Source organism: Cetorhinus maximus, chromosome 19 (genome assembly GCF_964194155.1).
Source record: "Cetorhinus maximus chromosome 19, sCetMax3.hap1.1, whole genome shotgun sequence".
NCBI lineage: Eukaryota > Metazoa > Chordata > Chondrichthyes > Lamniformes > Cetorhinidae > Cetorhinus > Cetorhinus maximus.
In genome coordinates, this window is record NC_135897.1 from 66,225,710 (window position 1) to 66,235,610 (window position 9,901).

The 9,901-nt window shown below is 42.1% G+C and overlaps 1 protein-coding gene across 3 annotated transcripts in view; it reads left to right on the forward strand.

Annotated features, from left to right (window-relative positions):
• The window catches only part of capn10 (calpain 10), a 40,955-nt gene extending 33,654 nt beyond the window's left edge, over positions 1-7,301 (forward strand). For all 3 annotated transcript variants that reach the window (XM_078563981.1, XM_078563983.1, XM_078563980.1), the window contains one exon: positions 5,653-7,301. In XM_078563981.1, coding sequence (XP_078420107.1) covers positions 5,653-5,682 — 30 coding nt within the window. In that variant the 3' untranslated portion in view covers positions 5,683-7,301. The remainder of the gene's footprint in view (positions 1-5,652) is intronic.
• The last annotated feature ends 2,600 nt before the right edge of the window (positions 7,302-9,901 follow it).

Sequence of the window (9,901 nt, forward strand, 5' to 3'; positions counted from 1 at the left end):
TTGTTTGCAACCTGCTTTTATCTATAAGACGTATTGGCACAGGTCTTCTGGTCACCGGCAGTGTGGGTGCGCCTGCTGTAGACTATGGTTTAGACTGCTCACTTACCATTTTACGCTGGAGCCTTTGTGCCTTCCAGTCTTGGCTAGCAATGAGGAGAGTCAGGAGGCCAAGAGGCAACCTGTCTCAATTTGTTTGGGACACTGCTGCCCTCAGGTGCTGTCCAGTTCCGGCTGTACCTCTGGGTGGCATCTCAACTGGGTGGGGCATCACCCTCACTCTTTCTGGGCCAATTTGGGAACTTTCCTGCTCCACATTTAAATTCGCCATAAAGTGGTTAACGAAATCAATCACTGGCTTTCTGGCCAAGGCCTTTGGCTTAGGAAGGGGTGCCCTCCTAAATTTTTCCATTTTGTCTGGAATACCGCTGCCCTCGAGTGGAGGTGCAGCTCCAGCTACCCACTCTGGTGGCTTTTCAGCTGGGGGGAGGCATCTCACTCTATCAGCTCATGGGTTTGAGAACTCCCCTTTTCCCTATTTAAGGTCAGTAAGAAGGTTTCTGCTGGCCATATTTCAGGCAAGTCCTTAGCCTTTACAGGCTTAATAAACTGACTTTTTTCAGGCTATTTGGCTACGTGGGGCATCTCCCTCATTTTTTCTTTCCCTGCTCTAGGACATCTCTGGTCCCTAATTACCTCTGGGATACTTGGGGAATCTCTCGGGTCTGCCTCCAAATTCAGAAAGGCAGGTTTGGGTAGCCAGACCTTCTGATCATCCAGCAGGGGTACAGGCTCCTTTCTTTTTAATTTTGCGGGCTGAATCTGGGGACTTTCTGTGCCCCTACTTAACCCTAGGGAGAAGAATTTCGCTAGCCCCTCTTTGGCTGCATCTCCTTCACCCTTTGCTACTACCATCATAGCCTTTCTGCCTTCCCATGGCTCATCAACTGAGTACTGCCCACCCATTTTGGATGCCTGGGAGTTATCTGCCACACTTGCTCTGACTCTTGGCCGGTGGTAAGTGTGGACTTGCTCACAGGGTAACGACTTCCCCAATGTAGTTACTGTTGGTGTGGGCCGGTCCCTATTTGGTCCCATGTCCTCTGGAACACCCTGGCTGGCATGGGGCTGGCTAGCTTCTACTGCCCTGCCACGTGGCTCTTTGACCGTATGAGGCAGCTATATCACAGTTAGTTTTGCTGCATGGGAATAGTCCTGTTCCCTGCTTAATTTAGCAAAGAAGGTGTTAGCCAATTCGGTCTCTGGCTCACTCCCTTCATCTCTTGAAATCCATTTTCCTGACCTCTTTAACTTTTACTGGCCTAATCTCAGCCCTTGTAAATCCAAGTAGCTTTCACAGAATCACACAGTGCAGAAGAGGCCCTTCGGCCCATCGAGTCTGCACTGACACATGAGAAACACCTGACCTACCTACCTACCTAATCCCATTTACCAGCACTTGGCCCATAGCCTTGAATGTTATGACGTGCCAAGTGCTCATCCAAGTACTTTTTAAAGGATGTGAGGCAACCCGCCTCCACCACCCTCCCAGGCAGCGCATTCCAGACTGTCACCACCCTCTGGGTAAAGAAGTTTTTCCTCACATCCCCCATAAACCTCCTTCCCCTCACCTTGAACTTGTGTCCCCTCGTGACTGACCCTTCAACTAAGGGGAACAGCTGCTCCCTATCCACCCTGTCCATGCCCCTCGTAACCTTGAACACTCGATCAGGTCGCTCCTCAGTCTTCTCTGCTCCAACGAAAACAACTCAAGTCTATCCAACCTCTCTTCATAACTTAAATGTTTTATCCCAGGCAACATTCTGGTGAATCTCCTCTGCACCCCCTCCAGTGCAATCACATCCTTCCTATAATGTGGCAACCAGAACTGCACACAGTACTCCAGCTGTGTGGCCTCACCAAGGTTCTATACAATTCCAACATGACCTCCCTACTTTTGTAATCTATGCCTCGATTGATAAAGGCAAGTGTCCCAAATGCCTTTTTCACCACCCCACTAACATGTCCCTCCGCCTTCAGAGATCTATGGACACACACGCCAAGGTCCCTTCATTCTTCCTATATCATGCCGTTCATTGAATATTTCCTTGTCAAATTACTCCTTCCAAAGTGTATCACCTCACACTTTTTTCAGGGTTAAATTCCATCTGCCCATTTGACCATCCTGTCTATATCTTCCTGTAGCCCAAGACACTCAACCTCATTGTTAACCACCTGGCCAATCTTTGTGTCATCCGCAAACTTACTAATCCTACCCCCGACATAGTCATCTATGTCGTTTATATAAATGACAAATAATAGGGGATCCAGCACAGATCTCTGTGGTACGCCACTGGACACTGGCTTCCAGTCACTAAAGCATCCTTCTGTCATCACCCTCTGTCTCCTACAACTAAGCCAATTTTGAATCCACCTTATCAAATTACCCGTATCCCATGTGCATTTGCCTTCTTTATAAGTCTCCCATGTGGGACCTTGTCAAAGGCTTTGCTGAAATCCATATAAACTACATCAACTGCACTACCCTCATCTACACACCTGGTCACCTCCTCAAAAATTCAATCAAATTTGTTTGGCGTGACCTCCCTCTGACAAAGCTATGCTGACTATCCCTGATCAAACCTTGCCTCTCCAAGTGGAGATAGATTCTCTCCTTCAGAATTTTTTCCAATAGTTTCCCTACCATTGACGTGAGACTCACTGGTCTGTAGTTCTCTGGCTTATCTCTACAACCCTTCTTAAATAGCGGAACCACATTAGCTGTTCTCCAGTCCTCTGGCACCTCCGCCGTGGCCAGAGAGGAATTAAAAATTTGGGTCAGAGCCCCTGCGATCTCCACCCTTGCCTTCCTCAGCAGTCTGGGACACAAATCATCCAGACCTGGAGATTTGTCCGCTTTTAAGCCTGTCAACACCTCCAATACCTTGTCACTCCCTATATCAATTTGCTCAAGAACCTCGCAGTCTCTCTCCCTGAGTTCCATACCTTCATCCTCATTCTCTTGGGTGAAGACGGATGTGAAGTATTGGTTCAACACTCTACCGATGTCCTCTGGCCCCACCCATAGATTTCCCCCTTGGTCCCTAATGGACCCTACTCTTTTTTTCTGGTTATCCTCTTCCCATTGATATACTTATAGAATATCTTGGGATTTTCCCTACTTTTACGAGCCAGAGCTTTCTCATATTCCTTCTTTGCTCCCCTAATTGCTTTCTTAAGCTCCACCCTGCACTTTCTGTACTCCACTAATGTCTCTGCTGATTTGCTCCCCTTGTACCTGCTAAAAGCCTCTCTTTTCCTTCTCATCATATCGTGAATATCTCTGGTCATCCATGGTTCTCTGCGCTTGTTACTCCTTCCTATCACCCTACAGGTTGAACCTGTACCCTCCCCATTTCCTCTTTGAACGCCCCCCCAGTGATCTTCTGTAGATTTCCCCACAAGTAGTTGTTCCCAGTCTACCTTAGCCAGATCCTGCCTTATTTTCCCTGAGCCACCTTATCCCTGATGGGTTCCTTTGCCCCCCTGCAGGGTCTCTGAAATTTTTTCAGCTTTCTGTAACACTGCAGAGTTTTGCTGAAATTGTAATGGTTGCCTAGCTTCTCTGGACTGTTCTGGCTTCTCGGGGAGTAGTGCTTGGGACCTCACCAAGTTATTTCCCCATAATATAGCTAGTTCCCTCTGTCCCCTTTCTATTTCCTTTTGGAATTTCCCCTCTGCTTCTTGAGCTGTTAATTTCATCTCCAGCATCTTTGCTTGATGAGCCCGTTCTCTCTCTCTCGTTCTCTTTTCAGGAACTGAGAGTTCATTTGTATGGAGTGGAATCACTGTCAATTAAGTTGTTTGAGTGATTGAGGAATCCTTACTAATTTGTATTGAATAGTATGAAACAGGACCATGAACAATGAAAGAAAACTTTGCTTTTATTATTTTCAGTTGTTAAGAGTCCTGCATAAAATTGAGATTTACAGTTGGCTATCCACTGGATCAGCTACACATCCAACTGATGCAGATGAATGCAATTAAAATTTTCAACGGTTTTAAAAGCAAGAATTTTCCCCATTTTAGTTGTGTTTAGCAATTCTTTAGAGAGATGTAATGAAGCAGGTCATGAGATCAGTCAAAACCACAACTAGGCAAAAGACCTCAGTCTGGATTGTGCAGCCAGGGATGACGGGACATTGCTCGCTGCTGCTCTCGAAGAAAGCTGCTGACAAAGATTTAGTGTACTCTGTGGCATCAATTTCCCCTATTACGATGTCACTTTCATTCTGTCGCAATCTACTGGGGATCTCTGGTATCCAGGAACAGTAACTGCTCAGCCTTCTTGATGACTTCAATCAGATGTTGGCATCGCTGGCTAGGCCAGCATTTGTTGCCCAATCTGAATTGCCCTTCACTTTTTAATGAATAAAGTTTGGGAATGTATATGTGATTAAGGCTGAAATTGAAATATAAGTAAACTTAAAATTAAAAATCTATGGAATTTTTATCATGGAATAGAGGGGATAACACTCCAGACTTTGAATATTAGTTTTCCAGGGCCAGAGAGGTTGTTCAGCAGTAGTTATGACTTGGTATAAGTTATATCTCATTCAACAAGGTATAACTTTTTCAATGGTTTTAACAGTGAGAATAGTGCTTAAAAAGTTGAAGTTCACATCAATCATTGATTTGGTGCTGATTGCATCAGCGAAGACTGCAATGACAAACCCTGTAGAGAAGCATGGTTTCACTGACAGCAGCTGCTGAATTTGTATTTAACTGCGCATGTGTGAATGTCAGGAGTTGCCATCAGTTTTACACAGTAATAATAGTGAACGTTGATAGTTTCCTTGTTATTAAAACCACAAATTCCAGGCTCTTGTTATTTTACTTTTCCCTCTGTCAGTTCTTGCAGCAATCTACTTCATGCATTTCTTCTTTTCTGGTCTGCTTGTACAGAGTTCCAACAAACACATATCCATTTCCCATTGAAAATCCATTCCTTCGCCTTGCAATAGTTCAAACTTTGGTACAAAACTGATGAGCAGAAGAGCTATGTTGTTCAAAGTAAAACTGTTAATCTCTCAAAACAGGAATGAAGATTGCATCTATGTCTTACTGGTAGGGTGGCAGAGGTGGGGGTAGTGCAGAAATACATTGTATTTACGGAGTGACTTTGGCAGGAACATTTATTTCCCTAGGGAAAACTTACTGTATTTGTATTGTTAAGGGAAGGAATTATGCCTGTAGGAAATTGAAGGGCTTAAGGCACTTTACATAAGATATTTGTTTTTGTTGGCAGTATTAATGTGGATTCTATAATGATGTGGATTCTGTAATGATGTGATGCATTTTTGCACATTTCTTTTCTATTATTTGCATACTAATGAACATTTAGGTTGTGAAATGAAGTGGCACTGTAATATAAGGTTGGATTACTTTCACTTTTGCAGGGGGTGAAAGATTAGATTTCATGATCTACACATCTACTCATGAATTACTGCTTGCATACCTGTTTGGTGTCTCTGAATTGAATATTTTCTGATCCCATAGCAACCAGTGATATTAGTGAAGATGATTACAAATTACATAGATATGGTACCTTTCAAGTTATTAAGTAACAATAACTTTCTCTTATTTTTCCTTGAGGTTTCCTATACCTCAGTGATGCAAAGGTAGAACACCAACGCAAAGTCCTTCAAAACGCCTGCCTGAAAACAATAAGAAAATATAACCAGAAGAGAGTCAATCTGGAGGCATTCACTCTGTACAATTTGCACATCACAAAACCCGACCCTCTTGGCACTAATAAAATGTGACAGGGCTCGTCATTGTAAATAAGCAACTCTGCTTTAAGCAGACTGGCGATGTGCTTGATGTGCAGCAGCAAGAACAAAAGCTGCCTCAGAATGGACGCTACTTCAAAGAGCCAGCAGCTCTGCACACAGTAATGGACAAAGAGCTGATCAGTCTCCTGCTGCTTTGATGTTATTGAAGGCAAATGAGAATGACATTTAAATTCAGTTTGTACTTTCAGCACACACCGTATTAGACAGTTCACTGAATTTTAAAGGTCTGATTCTGTTCTGCTTATGTTGTGACCTCCTATGGGCTGGATTTTTCCATCATTTTAAAAACAAAACTGGAACTTAGGCTGCTGTTCACTGATGTCATTATTTTTCTCCTAATTTGTTTGACAAAGGACTGTACTAAGGTAGAATATTAACCAAGAGTACAGACCCTTTTAGTGCATGAGCAACTTTGCATTTTTTCTCAGTGAGTAAATCCTGAGTTGCAGCTAGAGACAGATTAATAACAAAATATTATATCTGTGATATTTTTAATTCAGTATTGACCATACAGTAAGAATATTTGGGTTTGTTCCATAGAATATTGGGCATGTGACCTCCTGCACAATATTACATTTCTGAATAATATATCAGCTGAACTGGTGCACACTTAATACTTGCAAACAGTGTAATAAAGAAATGGTTTGCACTGGTACAGGTTTGATATGGTTATTTGCTTGGTGCAGAGTTCTAACTTTGATACAGTTTTGGTGCTTTTATATGCCAATCTTGAGCTAGCTTTATGGCATACTTTAAATCATCGTGAAGTCAGGTTGTATACTAGAATAGTAACCTGTCAGAGCAAGATTTCTCTTTAAACTAGAAACTTGGAAATTTCAATTAGAAATTGCCTATTAATAACAAGTGAGTACTTCAAAATGCTAGCCTGACTAGGATGCTCTGTACAACTACCAAGCGTTGGCTTAAATTTAACCTTTCTGCACTTGTCAGGCCAAAACTTTTGATTTATTAAAGTGAATGGGAGGAAAATTATGGGCCAGAGAGCACATAGGCGGAAAAATCATGTTTTTTCCCTGAATCATCATAATATTTCTAACAATTTTGTAGAAACTATATTAGAAAAAATATTGTCCCCTTCTTATAATAAAAGGTACAAAGGTCCTGTTATTCTGATTAATGATGTGAGGCATTAGCTCATCTCATCTATTCCTAACACAATGAATAATATTTTTCCTTACTCCTAGTTCAGGGATGTTAGTTAGTTAGCTAGTTAGAGGATGTTATGGATAGATACATTTTACACACTGAAAACTGAACAAATTTCAATGAATTTTTTTGGAGAAAGTTGCGTTTGTTCCCGTGCAAAAATTTGAATGCTTTTTCCTTTACAAACTGAATCATAAGTTGTTGTAATGCACTGGTCTAGATTTCTCTCTCAGTTGTAATTTTATATTAGATCATATTTATTAAACAATCGTCTAGAATACATTTCTTTATCTTGTCAATGGTAAATCTACTCAACTAGTTCCCAACAGATTCATCCACATCAAAATGTGTGTAAGTATTATAACCAAAGTTCATTCTATGTACTTTTCTTGTACTTTTTATGTTTGCACTTATGGCATATTGCATTTCTCTCATTCCATCAAATCAAAAGAAGACTTAAAAACACTGCCCTGTTGATTTACAAATGGTAAGCAGTGGTGGCTAGACATTTTGAACTAAAAAGTGACTTAATATTTGAGTTCCTTTTACTTCATACAGGATTTTTTTGTGTCAATGTTTCAGACTACTCTCATAGGTGAGTACGAGCTCCCTGTCCCAGACAGTTTATCATGGCCTCATATTTAGGTAAATTAGTAATGTGCCTGGCTGCACCTTGTGTCTTTGAGATGCTTATTGTCTTCATAAGGTGGCAGAATAACATTAGGCTTTGTTTTAGGCTTTAACTGCCAAATTTATTAAACAGTGAAAGAACACATGAGTAGTAGTGGTAACATGTATTTTCAATAGAAAAAATACCACAAAGTTTTCTTTTGCCAACGATGGTACATATTTGGACTCACTAATTTATTTGAAATCTCTAGAAGCCAGATTAAACAAAAAGAACACGTTGATGAACTCCCAATAGGGACCAAACAAAAATTAAATAATTAAGAGTTTAATTCAGAAGAAGCTACCAAACAATAACACATGTACATGTATAACTTGAGAACCAGGATCAGCGGTTTTCTAGACCTGGGCCAATATTCCCGACAATGACTTTGACTCCTTAACGAAATGGTACCAAACTAAAGAGATTTTCTGTGTTTATGGTGTTGTACAATACATAGGAGAATCCCACATCTTGAAGCTGATTTTGATTCCCAGTGAGAAGCCAGCAGAAGTGGAATACATTCCCACTCAGTAATTTGAGTTGGAAGCCTAGCAGATTTTAACTGCCGAGCTTCATTCGAATGCTGCCAGTTGGCTGATCTACTGTTTCTAGTGGAAAGCAGCAGCTGTCGGTGGGGGAGAACTAAGAGCAGCAGAAGACTTCTGGCAGTAAGGTAAGCAGAGGCCTGAACTTACCTGGCGGGAGCAAATGGTCTCCAACACTCAGGAGGGTCTCACAATCAGAAATGAAGGGATGCCTGGGCAGAGGGTGGCTAAACTTTACTTTTGCGGCAAACCTGGTTCCACAAGGAAGGTTTAAAAAAAAGTTTTTAAAATTGCCACTTCTGGCCCTAACTCTTTGTGCTAGATTTGTTGGGCAGAGATGGTTTCTCAAGACAGGGCAGCAGTTAAATTTGCAGCTGGACTTCAGTTATGCCATCAGTACTCTGCAGAAGGACCCTGCTGGTTTAACTTGTGGCTACCTGCTCAGAGTGTTGGTTAAAATTGAAGACAGTGGGACATCAGTGGACAAGTCTCCTGGCTATTTTTGAGAGGGCAGCCACATTTTAAAAATATTATAATCACATTCATCTTTCTCAGATCTTCAGTTACTGAGCACTCCTGCAACACCTTCCATCTGTTTTCTATGATCCTATATCGCACATGATCAAGTTATCGCAGATATGTACTAGGGATTAAATGAGAGCTGTAAAGTTGTCAGACTGAGTGGCTCTGGTATCATTGATCAAAAAGTGGGTCTAGACAAGTACTTGAGAATGAATTTCCTTCCCGTTGATTTAATGGATAACGTAAGGTACACCCACAGTGCTGTTAGAGAGGGAGTTCCAGGATTTTGACCCAGTGACATTTAAGGAACGGTGATATATTTCCAAGTCAGGATAGTGAGTGGCTTGGAGGGGAATTTCCAGGTGGCGGTGTTCCCATGTGTCTGCTGCCCTTGACTTCTCGATGGAAGTGGTTGTGGGTTTGGAAGCTGCAGTCTAAGGAGGCTTGATGAGTTCCTGGCATTGTGCAGGTGGTACTGCTGACACTTTGCGTCGGTGGTAGATGGAGTGAATGTTTGTGGATGGTGTGCCAATCAAGCGGGCTGCTTTGTCCTGGATGATGTCAAGCTTCTTGAGTGTTGTTGGAGCTGCACTCAATCAGGTAATTGGAAAGTATTCCATCACACTCCTGACTTGTAGATGGTGGACAGGCTTTGGGGAGTCAGGAGGTGAGTTACTCGCCGCAGGATTCCTAGCCTCTGACCTGCTCTTGTAGTCACAGTATTTATATGGCTAGTCTAGTTAAGTTTCTGGTCAATGGTAACCCCCAGGATGTTAACACAAAGCTTGCCGGCCCATAAAACAACACTAACTCTGCAACCTCCAGGGTAGTCAGCACTGGAAGGCTCTTCTGAGAACATGCCTGCAAATTTTCAGGGCCAACGTCTCAACGTGATACCTAGTATCCTAATCATCATCCTTGCACTATCACCTCCTAAAACACCCTCATGCTCAACCTTACATTCTTGCCAAACATTGTCTCATTACTAACCACCTCCTCACAAAGTAAAATCCACATCCAAGATTTATTTTTTCCCTGTGGTCCCACCCCACTCTAATTTTCTATCTTCTCCCATGAGACCATGGAGGGATTTGAAAACAAGGATGGACATTTTAAACTCAAGACATTGCTTGTTTGGGAGCCAA